The 20038-nt window shown below is 49.1% G+C and overlaps 1 protein-coding gene across 5 annotated transcripts in view; it reads right to left on the bottom strand.

Moving 5' to 3' along the window:
* LOC115387471 (myosin-9) overlaps positions 1-19371 on the bottom strand; it is a 32494-nt gene extending 13123 nt beyond the window's left edge. For 3 of the 5 annotated variants that reach the window (XR_003931375.1, XM_030090181.1, XM_030090182.1), the window contains exons 1-5: positions 4817-5148; positions 2723-2879; positions 1966-1993; positions 1788-1881; positions 251-268 (exon numbers count right to left, since the gene is read on the bottom strand). Coding sequence is in view for 4 of the 5 variants with exons in the window: in XM_030090181.1 (XP_029946041.1) it covers positions 251-268; positions 1788-1881; positions 1966-1993; positions 2723-2879; positions 4817-5143 (624 nt within the window). In the remaining variant the exon portion in view is untranslated. Of the gene's footprint in view, positions 1-250; positions 269-1787; positions 1882-1965; positions 1994-2722; positions 2880-4816; positions 5149-19155 lie in introns of those variants that run through there. The other 2 variants (XM_030090184.1, XM_030090183.1) reach the window with 2 other exon arrangements.
* Positions 19372-20038: the final 667 nt, after the last annotated feature.

The following is a 20038-nucleotide window of genomic DNA, read 5'->3' as shown; positions in this document are numbered from 1 at the left end:
CTCTTTATCCTCCGATTGTCTGGCTGAATTTTTCTTCGGGAACACAAACGGCTGCCGCTGAGCTGCAAACAAAACTTCCTCCCCGCTTCCTATTGGCCGGCAAAGACACGTCACCGCTGCGCCTCCCACCGTGCGCCGGAGGAGGAGGGGGGAGGGGCGAGGGCGAGGGTGAGGGGTGAGGGCGAGGGCGAAGAGGACAGAAGCAGGTGGGGAGGAAGAGTGAGTGAATCATGGGGAGGAGTTAACTCACATGTGAGAAGACCGAGTTCTGTTGGTGGGAAGAGAGAAACACGACAACCTCAACAAAAACGCAGCTGAGAGACGCGGCGTTCCCGCCCTGGAGGGCGGCGGCGTTCCCGCCCTGGAGCGCCACAGGACGAGGGACAGCGGCATTTTGGGAGTTTTTTTTTTCTTTTTTTTGCCTTCATGGCTTGCAGGCTCAGATACAGTGGCGCCGTTTCTGAGCCTGCAAGCTATGAAGGCAAAAAAACTCCCAAAATCTACTGAATGTGCTCAAGTGGGCGGAGACCGACCCACAACCAGAACAGCTGATTGAGCACATTAGGTTTAGTTTTACTCCCATGTTTTGGAAAAGCTCTTAAAAATTTTACATTTCCAAAAATGCTACTGATAAGAACATATTTCCACATGTATGAATACCGCATTGGCCCGAATATAAGACGATATTTTTTTCCAGAAATGGTTTTCTCTAAAATGGGGTGGTGCTCTGATGGAGGACTGGATGGAGCCAGAGTCCCGGGGAGCTGTACTGCCTCGGCTCCATGCAGTGGCTCCGCCCCCCGTTAGGGGGAGCTCGTGAGCTGGACAGAGTGTCAGCCTGCAGCAGTGAGAGAAGACTGAGCAGTGTGGCTGCTGCTGGTTTTTCTGAGCTTCATTTCAAACAGCATCGAAAATATCTGCCTGTAAGTACTCGAGTATACTTAGTTGATGTTCAGGATGGAGGTGGAACTGATACTTGTGAGTTTGTCAATTTGTTTTGAAGTTTCAACGGAGATGCTAATTCCGTTAGCATGTCAATGGCGTTTCCATTAATAGTTAGCATTGAGCTAGCGGCTTTGATTTTAAATACTGACTGGTTTAGTTTTTAGAAAGTGATGTGTGTTGTGATCCATCTTGTGTATTTGTTCACTTCTCTCTCTCTCTCTCTCTATATATATATATATATATATATATATATATATATATATATATATATATATATATATATATATATATATATATATATATATATATATATATGGTTTGTTTCAGTTTTACAGCCTTCAGGAGAAAGTAATAAAAGCTCAGAGCAGCTGAAATCTGCTGCTTTCTCTCTGAAGAGCTTTTCTCTACAGGCCAAACTGAACCCAACATTCAGGAGGCTGAGTTATTCATGTTCATGAAGCTGAACAGAACTGGAATTTGATGGAATTTAATGGTTCTTAAGTTATTTACATCATTAATGCAGTTATTGAATCTTTGAGGTTCTTAATTGTTGCTTATTGTCACTTATTTTGAGAAAGAGAATATATTTTTTATCTAATACTGCAGTAATATTGTTTTTATCTTAAATCACGTGAAATGTTATCTCTGTTGTGAGTGTTTGAGTTCAGAATAATTGTACAATAAAAAGTTATTTTATGAGTAACCTTATTGTCTTCAACATATGTTTATTTTCACAAAATGATATTTGGAAATAGGGGTCGTCTTATAATCAGAGTCTTATATTCGGGCCAATGCGGTAATTCAGATTCGGGGCGTCGCTCGGGTCTCCAGGCGGGACTCACCTGGTCTTTCTTGGTCTTGTGAGACGACGCCACGTGGGCGAGGTACTGGATGACCTTCTTGGTGTTCTCCGTCTTCCCGGCTCCAGATTCTCCTCTGAAGAAGCAGAAAAAAACCCCGTCACACTCACCGTCACGACGCCCCAATCGATCGCCCCGATCGGCGAGAGGTGCCACTCACGTGCACAGGATGGACTGGTCCTCCCGATCTGCAACACACAGGCACAGGGGTGGGTTATGCAACGCGTGCAGAGCAACAGCTTATCACTGCAACACTCTGTGTGTCTGTGCGGCAGGAAGCGTCGAGGCCGCAGACAGGAAGTCCACATCCGGCTTCCTGCCGGCTAATTGCCCCTGCCGAAACGTGGCAGGGGCAATTTAAGGAGGCCGAGGGTGACATGAAATCAGGTCGACGGGTCTGAAGACGGGCGCTGCGAGCGCAACGCAGGAAACGCGAAGCGGCCAAAGGTAGAAAACCCGGAGATACAGGAAGTTCGCCCGAGCGGCGCTTCGTTGAGACGTCCGTTCAGCCGATCGCTGCAAACTGGCAGGACGAGCAGTTTGCGAAGCTGTTTTCGAGCTGAAACGCGCGGCGTCGCTCTTCTTTGCACTGTGAACTGAAACACTGATTTCCTCTTTACACACAGACGCGCTGTGTGTTCGGCGCTCATTGACATTCACACATTGTTCTTTGTGCACACACTGATTTCCTCTCAGGGAAGCTCGACGTTTCTGTCGGACTGCTGTGTCAAACACTCTGTCCATTTCCCTCTTTATGAGAGGCTCATGATAGAAATATGCTCCAGTGCACAAATAAAAGCTTTCCCTCTGAGGACCCTTAACTTTTACAGCTGTGTGAAACCGCTCGGCAGCTCTCGGACAAGCGGCGCCCGGGACGGAGGAATGACGGCGAGGAGGCGGAGTCACACGGCACTCACCCTGCATCATGCTTCTGTAGGACGTGTCGGTGATGGCGTAGATGTGGGGCGGCATCTCGTGCCTCTTCTTGCCCTTGTACATGTCGACGATCTCCTCTGAGTAGATGGGCAGGTTCTTGTAGGGGTTGATGACGACGCAGAAGAGACCCGAGTACGTCTGAGGGACAGAGAGGTCAAAGGTCACTTCACACTGAAACCTAAAAAAATACTCTATCTCTGCATTGGAAGTGATCTCAGAGGCTGCATGTTGCTCATATCCAGCCCAGAAAGTCATGAATGAGCGTAAAAATAGAGTTAAAAACATGAACTGCTACATTTAGAACACATCTGTAGAACTAATGCTGATTTCCTGAAGCAATTTCTCACTTTGCAACATTTAAAAGGCGTCAAACTCATGCAAAACATGAGCTTCATTCGAATTAGGGATGAAAAACACACATGAGAGCGTATTTCACAGAAAGTCTCTGACTTTAACCAGCAGACAGTCAAACAGTCATCAGATGCCGAGTGTTTACATGGGATTATTTCTTCCTTTATAAAATCCCAATAAAGCCTAATGTAAACGCCTGAAAACTTTATTCAGAATTAAGTTTAAATCCCAACAGACTGGCTATTTTCTTCTCCTTTGGAAGTGGAATTTTATGCTAATTAGGTGCGACTTCATTCTGGTCCTTCTGTGCATGCTCCGCCGTGGTGACGCAATATTCCAAGATGGCGGTCCGCATTTCGACTCGTATGGAGACGATTTATGTAATGATAGTTTTAGAAGAATTGGACATAACGAAACAAGCGTATCGGCGGGCGGTTAACAACGCTGATATTTTCAAAGCTGTAGCGTCAAAGTTAATCGAGAAAAAAGAAGAGAAAAAAGCTTTTTACTTCCGGGAGAGGTCAGTACGTCAAGGCCGCCCCGTCCAATCAGAACGCTTCACAGACCACAGCATGAGAGAGGAGTTAACCCTTCATTTTTTTCCATATAAATGAACTAATTTAGAGTCATATTCATGATTATATTCATACTCATGAATATAATTCTCAATTAATTCAGAATAACACAGAAACACCATGAAACCACACTGACATGGTGATAACGCACACAGAGCTGCATGTCTCTGCTGGATGGTCGCTATTTAGTGTTCCAGGTTGTGAGGAGAACGCCTGCTGCCGAGTCGTGTGACAGGATCGCGTCACTCAGAGACGTGAAGTGCAGCTCTGTCTGAGTAACGGCGGCCATGTCGACCGTGTCCCGACGCCGGGCGTCTCAGAGACGAGCAGATAAAGTGCACGCCGGCGAGCCGTTCCCATCCCAGCTTTCTCATGATCTCTGATTTGTTACCCTCCGACGTTACGCAACGCCGACCCCACCCTGCTGCCGTGACCTCGGCAGCGACCCGGCAGGTTATCCGGGTCGTAAATAACACATCTGCATGCATCAGAACATGAAATCCCTTTTCTGAGAAATCTACTAAATCTTCCCTTTTTTCTCTCTTTCTGGATTCCTATCTGCAAACAGAACTTAAGAGGCTTTTTTCTTTTTTCCTCCTGCATTCCTCGCTGGATTCCCAGCATCTCTGTAGCAGGCATCTGCCCCCCGAGAGACGTTCCGCCTGGAGACTGCCGGAGCCTGCAGCCGCTCAGGCCTGAATCTCCGGGGGGAGCGAGGAGTGTTGATATGACCGGAGGTCGCAGAAATCACTCCCAGCCCACTAACATGAGGGTAAATAACATCAATTACAGCGGCAGGAGCAACAGTTACGACATGATTTACATTCCACGTCCATTCCGTGTACGGACTGTGGACGTCCCTCCCTCCTCCCATAACCCCCTTTTCTCACATCTCCCCGGCTCTGGACGCCATTGTTCCAGCCAGCTTCCTGTTTACAAGATCACTCCAAACAGGGGCAGAGAGAGAGGGGAGGGGGGGAAGAGGGGGAAGAGGGGGGGCGGGAGGAGACACAATGGGTCCACAGCATGGCTCAAATACCAGGAGCGTGTTCGCAGCCCCGACACAATGCCTCGTGCTGAACAATGGGGATGAGCAGTGAAGAGCGGCGAGCTCTGCGGTTCTCCGGGTGGTTTTCCTTCGTTACTCACATAGATGAGTCCGGAGTAGTATCGCTCCTTCAGGTTGTGCAGCACGGACGCCTCGTTCAGGCAGGTCAGCTCCGCCATGTCCTCCACCTTGCTGAACTTGGGCGGGTTCATCTTCTGGATGTCGTCCTTGTTCACCCGGATCTTCTTCCCGGAGTCGGCCAGCTCCACCACGCACTCGTCGCCGCGCTCCTCCTTGACCGAGCCGGCCTCGAAGCCCAGCCGCTCCGACGGCACCCACACCAGCTTCTTGGTGGCCCAGTCGGCCTGCGCCAGCGGGTTGTTGACCATGTTGCGGTCCACGTACAGGAACTTGTCCGCGTCTGACATGGTGGCTGTTGGGGAGAGGCGGGAAAGAGAAGCGGGATTAGTGACGGGAGAGGCAGGAGATTTTTAACACAATCCATTAAAACACAAGAAACCTGGAGCGGTGTTTCCTCGCTGAGCCAAACCTCTGCTCCTCTTCAATCTACACATGTAATCTCCGAGGAATGCAAAGGTCGCCACAACAGGAAGAGCGGGGTCGAGTCGGGAGGGGTCACGAGAAAACATGACCCTGTCAGACCTAACGGGGGCTCCGACACCTTGTCAGGTCTCCAGCTGGGCGGAGGGAGGGGGTTTCCCGTCACCCCTGCAGGCTGGACGCCCTCCGTCCATCCATCTCCTTCACTGCTCCACGCCCTCCCACAACCAACACAGGCGTCATGTAAACAGTCTCTGTCCCACACATCAAAAACACAAAGCCACATATCTACAAAGAACCAGCACACAAAACTCTAAATCAAAGAACGTAAAGCGGATTTATTTCATTACACTGACAGCAGTGAGGGTTGAGCTGCGGCTGGACGAGGCTCCGTGTGGTTTATGAGAGCAACATGACGGTACATGTGTTCAGCAGCAGCCGGCGGCTGACGGAGTCAACATGTATTTATGTAACAGCAGTCATTATGCAGTCAAGCAATTTGTCAGGGGGAGGAATGGGGGGAGGGGGGCGTCAAACTCGGCCCCGCTTTGAAGGCACTGGAATAACAAATGTTTTGCAGTGGAGCTCAGACGCAGAGCTTGTGGCTTTAATTCGCCGGTGGAGGTTCAGAAGTGGCTCCTCGGCGGCAGGGAGTGCCGCCGTTCAGCCCACAGAGCAGGAAGGAGTCGCACAGGTCCAACCGGTATCCAGAAAAAAAGAGAGAGTGCGTCTGAGTCAAAGTGCTCCGGTTAGACATTAACCCGGCAGAGCGCGCTTTCTCCGCTGCCCCAGACTTTACAGTCCCATCATCATTCCTGCACCGAGGGAGCGACACCATTTCACCGCCGCGCCGCGCCGAGGTCGACGGCCTCAAAATAGACTGAGATGTGGCTCAAAATGTCAACATGGAGACAAAACATGACAGAGACGAGTCCAGCAAACTGGAACCCTGAATGTAAAGCATCCATCAGACTCCAAAAATCCCACTTTCAGGTCAGCTGAAGCAACTTTTAGGTCATTTTTCCACATGAGACTGAAATGTGTCAAAGTGCTGCTATCAAGTTAAGAAGGCTCTGATTGGAGGCATTTTTCTCTTTGTTCCTCCACCACACACATGCATTTTCAAGCTTGTTTTTGCATTTCAGTCCTATTTTTTACCTTTTACTCCATTTCCCTGAATGCACGCTGCTTTTTATTGTGCTTTCAGTGGATGCAGAGCATTTTGTGGGAGCTCCACCCAAAGCTCTGCACAAACAAACCGATTAGTCATTCAGCCTTTAATGTAGTTTACTATGCAGAGATAATGGTTATAAATGACTACACTGACTGTATCAGTAAATTAATGATTAATTGAGACTAATCGACGGGATAATCAGGTTCATTCAGTTCTGTTTAACGTAGCTACAAACATCCAGAATCTAAAAATGCTTAATTATCCCGTATTAGAGAGACTTACTGATCCTGACGTGGTGCTTTCAGGACCCATTTCCATCACAATTAACTCCTTGAAAAATGAACTTTGATGACCGATTTGTTATTTGTGACTGAATTGAATCTATTTGTGAGACGATGCCACCAACTCCGGTTTCCTCTGGCTGCCAGTCGGTTACAATCCAACCTCACCAGGCGAAGCCGAGCAGAAACAAACCCTGCAAACGGGGAACTGGAGTCGTGTTCTTGTGTTCCCGTGTTCCTCTGGATGTTTGCTTCAGGTTCCTGTCCTGGACCAACACCAGGACCCGGAGCGGTCCTCAGAGAACCCGTTCTCGGGGAGTTTGAGTGGTTTCCAGCACGTCGACCCTGATCTGTGAGAAAGAGAGCGGCGCCATGCTTCTCATGACCCCGTCCTCCATCAGCACGCCGTCCGGCTGATGTCCATCACCCCCCCCCCCCAGCAGAATTAGTCCTGCTGCAGCTCTCAGCTGGACACAAACCTCCTCCTCTTCCTCGAACCAGCCTCATCTCCCCAAACCGACCCCCCCTCGTCCCCCTCCCCCCTGTTTGTCCAGTCTTTTCAGGGTCGCATTCCTTCCATACTCTCCCTTTATCAGGGAGAAACAGTGAGTAAAGGCATTCCACACATTTCTCTCCTCTATCCTTGAAGCCTGACCCCCCCCCCCCTTCCTGCCCCCCCCCCCCCCCATTTTATGACACTGTAGGGAAACATTGTTCTTTACTGTCCATCTACTGAGCATGTGCAGAACAGCTGTTCACTGCAGCAGCAGCGTTCTCAAAACGTTCCGTCTTTCCGTTTCAAAGAGTTGAGTTTTCAGCGGTTCAGGCTGTTTTCATGTAAACAACAGAAGTTTAAAATCCCCTCAAGCTTTTGTTGTGGCTGAGAGAAAACAGAGCGAAGGTGGAGGAGCTCCAGACTCCACCTGTTGGCGCTGCGATCCTACGTCACTCGGGTTGCCCCCCCGGCCCCCCGGTGACGGCCGTGAACATGAAGTGGGTTTACTGCAGCCTGCTGCGCTCAGAGCTGAATACACAGCAGCTTCCTTCAGCGTGCTCGAGAGACCAAGCAAGAAAAATAAATATTTCACCGACTAACAGCTTTCAGTTTGTTAATCGCACAGTTTATTCTGAATAAAATAAAGAGAACTCAAGTTTGTGAGCCCAAATTCAGACACTTGAACGACTGATAAACTGCTGTGTATAATCAGGTTTTAACTCGATTAAACCTGCTTCTTGTGGTTAAATGAAGTCAGACAACAGATAAACTGACGTATTGCGGTAAAGTCGGCAGTGTGACTGAATTAGAGACACTTGGTGTGGAAGAGTTAAACCAGCGTTGCCGTTATGCTGCAGTTTGCCCAGAAAAGACTGAATACGGACCAGATCAGGTCAGGATGTGCAAACCGGTGCACGACGTGTACGGAGATACTGAACAGCTTCAAAACTAGACCAGAAAATACACTTATTTACCCTGAAAATGCATTAAGAGATGATAAATTCACTTTAAAATATGAATCAAGAGCACACCTGGTCTCCTTTCAGCAACAGTTTCATCATGAATGTTAAAAAACAGACGAATTATTTTGGGATTATGTGTTGTTTGGAAGAGCCACTCCCCAGATGAGCCGCTGTCTCGCTGCCAAAGTTCAGACGCGTCTGGTTTTATTATCACCTGAAACAGGGCGGACGGCGCTGGTATCAGTCCGCTACCGTGTCTGGATCATGTTCAGGGTCCTCAGATCCAGTCGGGAGCAGTCTAACACCTGCTTCCTGTCCAGTTTGACCCCAACAGGAGGAAAACCGGTGAGCAGAACCCGGTGATGTGAGCCACAGTCAGACTGACACAGATAACGCCGTGACACACTTCAAACCGCCGCCCCGAGAGCCCGACGGGGCTAAAATTACCCCAGCAGGGCTATTCTGGTTCAGCAAGCACCGTTCCATTTAGAAAGGAGAGAGAAGGAGCCATTTTTAGGTCCTCGTGGATGTTGACTTGACATTGAAGTAAAACAGAAACACTCCTCAGCGCTCCTTTATTTCACTCCAGGTTCAGGGCTTTTCTTTTCTTTTTTTTTGCAGCTTCTGGTGCCAAGTCTGTCATAATCCTGTAAAAATCAAGCCCCTGGCTGTGAAAACAGCGGCTATCTGCGCCGTCGACACCCGGATTAGCTCATCCAGATACTCACACCTGGAGTTATTCATTAAGCGAACGCCTGGCAGCCGTCCTGAAGCCCAGCCGATCGGGTCGCCGGATCCTTCCTTGCTCCCGTCTGTCGAGGGAGCGGCCGACTGCAGAAGAGGAACCGGAGGATAAACACCACGAGGAAGAGGCCAGGCTCTAAATGTGGCTCATGGAGGCCAGAGTGCGGTTTCAGACAGGAAGTGATGCCGGAGCCGGGATGGAGGGAGAGAGCGAGCAGAAGAGGCAGCAGAAGCAGCAGAAGCCCCGTCCCTCATTCCGTTCCGCCTCACCGGCTCCCCCGGGGAGACTGTAAAGACCGGGAGGCGTGACGGCGTCCGCCACTCTCTGACCATGTACAGTCAGAGCGCCGCGGACGGGAACCCGGGCACCAGATGTGCCGCGCCACCGGCCCGCTGGCAGGATTATTAATAGAACGGCAGCAGAGTCAATAGGGCCGCATGCCGTGCACGCGGGCCGTGCACGTGCCGCAGACCGCAGGTTGACACGGTTCGCTGCTGGGCTTGAACCCTTCGATCCGTCTCTGGGGTTCCGAGAGCCGGACAGCTAAACAACGGAGGAGCCGACCGGAACAATCCCACTTTCTGAAAAATGTCTAACTGAATGAAATGAGCGACTGAAGAGGTTCTGGGACAAACTACTGAAAAGATCAGGTTGTCCAACATAAGGCCCGTGGGCCAAAACTGGCCAGCAAGAGGCTCCAGTCCGGCCAAACCACCAAGCAAATGATAAACATTACAAATATATATATATATATTTTGGAACTAATTTCTGACTAGCAGTGAGCCCTGAGCTGAGACGTCAGCATGAAAAGATAAATACCAAAGCCAGGCTGTGGGGGGGGGGGTGTAAAAACACCCACAATGCAACAGCTGCAGGGGCAAGTTTATGGATGTTTCACTGTGTTCAGCAGCAGAAGGTTTAGATTAAAACCGGCTTTATGCTGAGATCGTAGCCATTTCCCATTCAGAAACATTTGGTTTGACAAAATATTTCCATCACGTCTCTTTTCAGCCATAACAAAGAAAACACTGAAAATTTCAAGGTCATAACGGCTGGTTTAGCAGTCCGAGCCATCCGGGACCGAATCAGGCCGTTCAGGATGAACTGAAGCCACCTGGAGAAACAGATTTCACAATAAACCGCAGCTTCATAACTTTACTAGAGCTGCAGAGCGAGTTTTTACAGGATTGAAATGCCTCAATTTCTGAGTTTAAGCAGAATTTTTTTTTTTAATGAAATGTTCCCATTTAAAGGCAGACCAGTGAGGTCCCAGCATGCATATTAAACATGCTTTAATATGCATCTGGAAGAAACGTGGAGTCAGAAATCAGGAGCAGAGTCGTTCAAGACTCCTCTGCACAATAAAAACCACGGCCGCGGCGCTCCAGGTGCTGCTACTCGGTGGATTAACGCTCTCCTCGAGGCATGAAAATAATCCCAAAAGGCAGACGGGAGCAGCTACTTTCCACTTTGAGCAGCAGTTTCCTCTCTATAGACACATTTCAAGCATGAAGCAGCAGAACATTTACTCACTGCTGCTGGAATGTGACCAATAACCGCCATTATTCCAACAGGTGGAGACAGATGACATGTTCTTGGGCCACACTGTCTGTTTGGAGACAAATTCATTAAAGCTAAAGGGAAACTTTAGCAAGAAGCAGAACACGCATGGAGAGGGTTCTTTAAAGGATCCTTCAATAACCTGGTAGTGCATCATCCGCAGCATCCAGTGCACAGAACGCTTTATTTTCACTTTTAATTTGGAGAAAAACAAACATACTGATCCTTATCCCACTGGTCTGAATGTTTCTGAGTATCCTGTTAAACCAGCGAGTGGAACTCCAGCTCATTAACGTATCCCCGTATTCAGCCTGAGTGAAGCAGACGCCGAACGCCAGACGAGCCGCCGGTGAAGGTAGAGAGTCAGTCAAAACTCATTACAGGCTCAACACTCTCACCGCCGAGGCCAGGAAGGGTGGGGCGGGAGGCGAGGAGGGGGGGCGGAGAGGAAATGACAAACTGACGAAACTATTTTGCCATTTCGGGAGCTGGTGTGCGAGTCTTTCGAGGAGAAGAAGAAGAAGAAGAAGCAGAAGAAGAGGAGGAGGAAAGGTGGCGGTTTCTGGAGCACGCGCCGAATTAAGCTCCGGCTGGAAAAATCACTGCATCAGATCCGCATCACTTTCCGCGCCGCTCTCCACATTCCTGCCCGGCCGGGATCCCATTTCACGGCGCCGTGAGCTGCCCGCTGCTGCCAGGGGCCGCCGGCGCTCCACAAGCACCAGCCATCAGCCCGGCGTGGCGCCGATTTCAACACACTGTCACCGTTCACATCGGTTCGGCTGCAATTTGCATGTTTGATAATCCAAACAGCATGAAAACATTTATTGCGGCTCAGTTTTTTATTAAATGTAGACTGTACATGTAGAAGCTGTGATAAGCTGCATCATATTCTGCAGCTCTATTGTGAAAACTCTTAAAATACTTGGTCCGTCGTTTAGGACGAGCGTCACCATCAAACGCCCTCCAGAGTGTGTCAGTTGTTTATTGAAACTCGGCAGTGTTTTCTGAGTCAGATTTGCTGAGAAAGCAACTTCCTGTTTAACCGACTTCGTCTCTGGAAGAAATGACCGAGGCGAGTTCACAACGCGGCTCTGCAGCCTGACAGCAAGAACAACTCCGGTTTCACAACATCAAACTGGAGATCGGTGCAGATTTCATGGCTCTACCGCAGAACCTAAAGGACTGCTCTCCTCACCGGTTCTCCGCTCTGTCAGACTGAAACACGGCAGCCCTCATCTCCAGCCTCCATACCGGTTCTATCGAGCCGTCTATTGGGAGTGTGAGCGCACGCCCGGCGGCGACCCAGGGCCGACGCTCTGAAGCAGGGCGTTGGTCTGACAAGCCGCGTCGTTTTCAGGGTCAGGGAACAAATTCCAGGTCTGTCATTCAGGCGGCTCGGCTCTCGGAGCGCTGCGAGTGCGAGCGGCCGTGACGCACCGCGGCAGCAGCTCCCGGCCTGCCACCCCAACCGTATTGACCGAGGGCTAATAGACGGCTGGTTACATAAGTCTGCTACACACACACACACACACACACACACACACACACACACACACACACACACACACACACACACACACACACACACCACACACACACACACACACACACACACACACACACACACACACACACACACACACACACACACACACACACACACACACACACACACACACACACACACACACACACACACACACACACACACACACACACACACACACACAGAACGCAGAGGGGAGTTAAGATACACATTTCTCTTTGTCAGCAGTAATTTCTCTTGTGAGGAATGCAGCCCTGGCACGGATCGAGTCTTCATTCTCAAACGGTTCCTTCCAGCGGGGCCGACGTCACCCTGCCGGATCACTCCAGGCCTCCTTCAACCTTTATCACCTGTTAACTGCAGCGAGGGCACACCCTTCGCCCTGCAGGGCGGACGAACCACCGGGTTTCAGCTGCTCCCGCTCCGAAACCCAGTGTGGATCAAAGCATCCAAGAGACGGGAAGGAAGGCAGCGTCAGGTTCAAAGTTCACCGAGCAGAAGTAGCTTCAGGCGTCACAATCTAAAAACTATTAACTGCTCCTCCAATAAACACACACACACTCACACACGGACAAAGTCTACTTCATGAACCGAAACTGTGCTTTACCACAGTCTACTCATCAGGTATCGCCTTCTGTTGAAGCATTTGACATTTATGAACCTCCATTCACATTTATGAGTTGAATGCACCTTCATAAGGAAGCCGCGGTGGGCATCGATCTGAAAAAGAAACCCATCGTCTTCAAAATCCCAATGGACAGAAACCCACTACGTCTTCAAAGAATGTAGGTCAGGAACTTTTCATGAGATTATTGTCTCATACTTCAGGTTTTTATCTCATTTTCTTGCTGTTTAATATTTGTTGTGCAACAACTCAAATGAACTGATATAACCTACGATCCTGAATATTAAGAACAATAAACCACGGTGCGTTCAGGGTCCTTCCATTGAAATCCAGTTCTTGATGAAAACAATTCATTAAAGCAGTCACTTCCTGGTTTTGTTCAGCTCTGTAGAAATTGTACAAATGTGCTTTAAATCATTTTACAAAGCCAACATTAGAGAGACGCCACTCCTCAAGTAAGAAACGTTCTGCAGAAATTATTTCCTGCAGAACAGAGAAACCTCAGACTGACGGGACGGCCAATAAAACATCAAAGTGAAGATACTGATCTCTTATCAAACATTCTCTGCAGGTTATTGTTCGGTCTCCGTCCCTCAGAACCTAAACCTGCTCTTCATGGTGCCTCAGCGAGAGTGCAGCCAGTTCCTGGTATTATATTATCTTTAAAAGTGAGAAAGGTGGGAATAACAGCGGACAGTCGTCTGCAAACATAATTAATGCCCTGCACGGCTCCACCTGCTGAGGTGTGTTCAAAGTCCGTTCTTCATATGAGCCAGAGTGCAGTCACTTCCTGGTATTGTCGAAAGCGTACAGGTGCGTGGGGGGTGGGGTGGGGTGGGGGGTTTAGACGGGGAAGGGGTCACAGCCGCAAGTCAAACAAAGACTATCAAAATAAAGGAAACCGAGAGACAAGCGAGGAAACGCTTCTAGAGCAGTGGAAGGAAGAGAGAGCAGAGCGAGTCCTGTCAGTCTGAACCGCTCCGGCTGAGGAAACTTAATTACGCCGTTCAGTTCAACCAGAAGAAATGTGTCTGGGCAGAACCAAAATAGAGCTAAGAAAAAACACAGTGCTGAATTAAAAACCATCGGTGGCGATGCACTGGATCATGGAGCGGGACTCGAGTACCTGGACCGATAACCACTCATTTCACGCCTTGTTGATGACACAGTGACTCCTGTTCGCTGTGAGAAAACTCCAGAAAGTCTGCCGTTAATGAAGAAACTCCGCTGACTCCTACAGCAGCGGTTTGTTCGCATGAATGAATCTCAGCTGACCGGGAAACTGGGCTACACATGACATTCGACCATAAAAACCCATCGCTGGGCTGAAGAACCGCAGCAGAAAGCAGAAGCTTGAGCTCTGATAAGAGGAACTCGATCGTTCTGGACTCGTGGTGAACAGAACCACAATTTGTCTCTTTAGCCTTTGAAGACACGACAACAGCACAGATTTGCTTTTTAAAGTGGGAAGCTTTGGATAATCACCACAACGTTCATGAATCTGAACTCTGAAACCGTTCATTTCACAAACTGGTTGAAGGAATCCGTCCAGTTTAGGCAAACTGCTGACATTTCACCTCCGCATTTTTAGATAAGTCTTGGGGCTTTGACCGGATCTCATCCAAGCTTCTCCGCCATCGTTCCCAACATTGTTCCCTCCAACGTATCGAGACTTCTCACCAACATTCCAGCATCTTTCCCATCATTGTTCCATTCAATGTATGTCGAGTTTCCTTTAACGCTCCAACAGAGTTCACCACCATTTGAATTTCATTTATCAGTACGAATTGATAAACAGTCCAATCGCCCTCAACGTTTCGGCTCAAATCCCAAATTTCGGATTAGGAAAATGGATTTTAAATGTTTCCAATACTTTGGGTTTCCTCTTGAATCTCTGTTACTTTTGACAATCCGAGTAAATTCAAATGTTCTCAACTTAAACGCTGACCGTTCTTCTTCCATGAGATCTTTTTCTTCAATCAACCTGGAGAAGCGGTTTCCAGCGCTCAGTGGCCGCATGGCTGCATCTAAAGGTCGCACGCTGACAAATTAGATGAAAAAAGACTCTGCAACAGAAAACACTGAGCTGCCAACAGTGTCACGCTGCCCTCGCCGACAATTTCATTTCCCCTGAGAACAAGGCTCCTGAAAGTAACCCGCCTCGGTCGGGACGACCGGCCTCCAGTGAGATCCAAACATCCACGTTCGCCCAGACGGTGTCGCTCCGCGGGGAATCGAACCGGCCGCCGCGCTCAGGCGGCCCGCTGCACATCAGAAGACGTCTGCCTTTAATTTGGTCCAGCTTTTCGGTGCATTACTCCCCCCGGGGGCCTGGAGCGTGGACGCCGCTGACACACCGGCGCTGGAATGCACCCATCTCCGCAGGGGGGCTTCATAACGGCAGCGTGAGCCCCCACCCCCAGAGCCTGTTGCACAACGCTCTGTCTGGAATTAATTCAACAATATGACTCAAAGGCAACAGGAAATGACGAATGGGTCACCCAGTGTGACCTTCAGGGTTCAGAATGTACCAATAACGTCCTCAAGCAGCTCTGCAGTCATGCAGGGGTTGTGCGATTGTTCAGGTTTGACAACACCAGCAAATCAAACAGCTTGTTAAATGCCGATTGTGAAACTTGTTTATCAGATTCTCCAATTGGTGCAGATCTGGAGTCATTTCAAGTATCGACACGATTTATTTCATGCAAACAGCTGGACGATCTAAACACTTCATCCAACTCAAGCTCGAAAACAACAGTTTCATACACAACAACACTTGTAAATATTGAGATTTTAAGCATTTTATGCCTCAAAATGTTGACATTTAAAAGTAATATTTCATAGACTGTAATGGACAATGTTTAAAAAATGGTTTCTGCACAAAATGGACATTTTTCGCTCAACACGATGGAATTTTGTTGCTTGTAAGATCAAAAGACATGTTTCTGTGCACGAGGAGTTTGAATATTCTTGTAAAGTGTTCATGGGTTTTCTGCAGAGCGTGTCAGATTCACCGTGGATTACAGTTTGTGTCTGTGCGTTCGCCTGGTGACTCGTTCGGGGTATTTCTGTCCTGAATTTGAGAAATTCATCAATTCCAGTCATACTAAAACTCATTGGGACAAAGCTGTAAATGCAAAATCCAATTAAGGCCAAATTCAAGGACTCCAAGTTCTTTTTTTTAATAAACAGTTTGAGTCATTTTCAGAGGAATTTGAGGTTTTAACCTTTTAATTTGAGGATTTAAACTTTCTAACTCAACAGAACACAACACGGATGTTTGAACCAGAAAGAGCCTCCAATAAATCTGTAGTTTCTGCTTGATTGAAATCAGGCCAAACTGTGTTTTAATCCTTATTAATGGCAGCGCTGTACAAATGCTGCAGAACTTTTCCAGCTCCCGCTCACCGCGTTGAGGCCTGATTTGCAGGATGGCTTGAGTGTCTGAGAATGAAAGGATTATTCATGTGGTAACCTCACGCTGTGATTTAATGGCTTCTTGGCAGCAAGCGGCTGATCTGCGATGCGTGGCTCTGATTACTGCATGTGAGGGGAGGGAAGGGAAGGTGGCGCGCTCGCAGGACGCCAACACCTCGCACAATGAGGCGCAGGTCTGGGTGGAGGAGCGCCGGCGTCCGAGGCGCTCTGCGATGTGACGACGAACCGGGCAGACAGCAAGAAGGAATCTTCATCGGTCTTGTCAGAAAGTATGGACTCAAGTTTTAGAAGCTCTGTAACAAAGCCTGGTTCTCATCGTTTGCTTTCCCTCTATCTTCTTCCTGCGGCACAAACAGACGGTGACTCCATAACGGGGTCTGTGAAGATGTCCTCAGCCTTTCTGGAGGCGGGAGGAGCAGCGAAGACCCTCCAGAGAGGCCATAAACCTCCCGTTAGGTCAGTTCATCATCTGTGTTATTGGGTTACATAAATAAAACCCGGCAGGCTGGGATTGATACTGAGCCCAGAAGTTCTCCGAGGCCGTGGAAAAGTCCCGTCCGGCCTGGCAGGGAAACATCTCAGCGGACCGCACAGTAATTAGACGATGGACCGCCTCAGTTTCAGCAGAGACTGATGATCCTGGATCATAATCCTTCACAACAACCAACACTGTGAAACTGCTGCAGCTGAAGGACCGTGAGCCTGAAAGAGCCCATCAAACATCCACATTTAGATGACCCGTAAGCAGAGTGGAGCCATTTAAAAGAGCTTGTCGTCTTCATTAAGCTCGTCTGGTTTATTACTGAACTCTTACCTTAATATTTAATAGAGCTGAGTAACATCCTGCGATCCAGACAGCAAAGCCACATATAGAAACAACGCAGCGCAGATCAATCACAGGTTTTATGTCTGTGTTGAAATGACTTGCAAAAATATTGTGACGTGGGCTGAAATCCCTCCGCTGCCAGGAGCCTTGTCACATCAACTGTGGGATTATGAAATTATCCATATCAGTGCCATAGAAACAACCAGACAAGACAAACAAGCACAAGTGACACGAGATCGCCGCAAAAAGGCCGTAAAGAGACACAAAACAAGCAGAGAGGGATGTGAAAGTTCTCCCAACACAAAGTGGCACCAGATGGAAACAAAGGAGAAGCACAATATATACAAGGAGATAAAAAGACAAGCAGTTTATACAGAATGAAGACACAAGACATTAACAAAGAGGCACGAAATGCATGACCAGCAAGAGAAGGAAGCACAAATCTCTCAACGAGAGCCGCTTTCAGACAGAGATACCCTCAGTGACTCGTGGAACATTAGAAAAATAAAGATCAAGGAGATGTCAAACCAAAAGAACAGACATCTTGTATGTTCTGGGAGGGTTGTCTCATGACTTGCCCCTGGGTGAGGTATAGAATCACAGTAAAGCTATAAATTATCCACAGATGAAAAATAACCTTAAAGAAGTTAAAAATATACATAATATTATATTCATTAGGCTGAGATGAGAGAAAGGAGCAAAGGGACGGCTCTGTAATCCCCAGCTGTCTCATGAACCGGCCTGAGGTTACAGGTACAGTAACAGATAAAAACACACAGATATATATCTGCAAGTAGACGCAAAATGGAAATGTGCTGCTGGAGTGTGGGAGTGAGGAGCCGCCATTAGACCGCCCTCACGCCGTTATCTCATGAACTGACAAACAACGAGGACGAGGAAAAACAGATGAACAAACCCGCAGCAGCGGACGGCAAATTACACAAAAAGCCTTCAACAAATGTAACGTGACCTCGTTCAGGTTCTGGGTGTTGTGGGTCTGCACACTGTCCAACATAAGGTCCGAGGGCCAAAACTGGCACACGAGAGCTTCCAAACTGCCAAACCTCCAAACAGATCCAAACTTTCAATAAACAGAAGCAAAAGTTCCCCATGATGCTCACACAGCATGTCTGACGGGTGTATGAGGATATGGGGGGGGGGGGGGGGGGGGGGGGGCTGAAGCCCTCTGCACCGCCACTGACTCACACTCATGATCATGTCCATGCCATTAATTCAATCCACGCACGCGGAGAGGAGTTCCGGTGACCTTAATCCTGGTCGGGTTACCGGACAGGACGGACACTTGGACACCGGGGGGGGGGGGGGCAGATGGGACTGAAGCTGGACGGAAAGGCTGCGTTCAGATTTCTCTCTCTTCACACAGGCTACCGGTGCGGAGTGACGTCATGCGGCCACACACAGCGCGTGTCTGTCTGTCTGACCGACACACACACACACACACACACACACACACACACACACACACACACACACACACACACACACACACACACACACACACACTTACCCCCATGTGAACTAACATTCACCGGTCCTAACGGGATTCGGATCCAGTTCCTAGACCTCAAATCCAGTACCCCGTGTTTCGGATTATTTTGTTTCCTTGTCAACTAGTGACCGACTTCCTGTAGCGATCGTCGCTGCCGCTCCTGACAGCAGATGTAGTAAAAGTCTCATAAAAAGTTGCCCCCCCCCCCCCCTTCCAAACTTCATTGTAAATACGACTAAACGCCTTTCGCCGGGACAGCTACGGATTCCTGTCGGGTTTTTATTTAACATCTCCTGCTACCAGTTAGCAACAGCGCTCGCTCGAGGAAGTGGGTCACCAGTTAACAGGGAAACCAGTTGATCCGAAACACCGGCCTCCTCCTCCCCCTCCCCACACAACTCATTCAAGCGAATCACTTCCTGCCTCTGGCCGTTACGGCACTCGTTTCAACTTCCAGCTCGCAAACTTAACTCATGTCCCCGGGTTGAAATTAAAAAGTGTGATTGGTAAAGCGCCCATGAGGCCGGACAGAGCGGGTTTCCAGTCCGCCCGGAGGTCCCGCTCCGCTCCGCTCCGCCCTGCCCCGGGCTGCAGCGGCGGCCGCGCTTCCTGGTTCATTCACTGCACTTGTTCCGCGCTGTCTGGCTTCAGGGGGAACACGGGGACCGAAAAGGGACCTGAAAGTGTCGAAAAGGGATGAGAGAAAGTCTTACCTGCTTTAAAAGGGTGCAGGACGCCTTTCGGAACAAGTCAAGCCGGGATGTGTCAGTCAGCGTCGCCGTGCGTCAAACTTCTTCCAGCAGCAGAGTTGAGGCTAAACTACGAGCTTCCTCCCTCTCTTTCTCTGCTCCGCTCTCTCTCTCTGCAGTTTTCTTTTTCTTTTTTTTCTGCTGGCTTCCTTCTGCCCTCCCCTCTTCCTCTGGCTGCTCACTGGTTCGCTGCGCGGCCCGCCGGAGCCCGGGTGCGGTCCAGGATGAGGCGGGTACCGGGGCCGTCGTGCGCCCGTCGCGCCCGGCCAATCCGCTGCGGCGCCCCGGCTCAAGCCGCTCACTTTGGACCAATGGCGCTCCGCTGGAGGCGTGCACGGTGCAGGGGAGGAGGGAGAAAAAACCCAACTTGAAAGAGTTGAGGAAAAGAGGGGGCATGCCGATAAAGCCGTGTTTAATGAGAGAAGTATGTGCATGCTCAGGATTTTTATGACCATATAAGTAGCAGCCACCCTCAGGATGGAGCATCATCATCATCATCTGGGTCTACCTTCATCTGTCAACAGGCTGAAAAACAAGCGGCGGCGACGGGGAGATGTACTTTGCTCCTCCAGATTAGTCTCCTGCTGCTTCAGCACGGTATTCATTCAATAAATACCCAACTAAAGTCAGGAGACAATGAGTAAAGACAGAAAGTGACCACACTCCACCCAGACAGTATAATAAGGTTTAGTCATCCATATACGTTAACATGTGTGTGAATGTGTGTGAAAGGGTGAATGTGACTGAAAGTGCAAAGTGCTTTCGGGGCTGCTCAAGAGGTTGAAAAGTGCTTTGTACGTGATATTATGATAATTTAGGAGAGGTAATGCAGAAAAAAAAAGAATTT

This window comes from Salarias fasciatus, chromosome 4, assembly GCF_902148845.1.
Source record: "Salarias fasciatus chromosome 4, fSalaFa1.1, whole genome shotgun sequence".
Lineage (NCBI taxonomy): Eukaryota > Metazoa > Chordata > Actinopteri > Blenniiformes > Blenniidae > Salarias > Salarias fasciatus.
The sequence above is the reverse complement of the archived record's forward strand: the minus strand, read 5'-3'. Positions and strand labels throughout refer to the sequence as shown.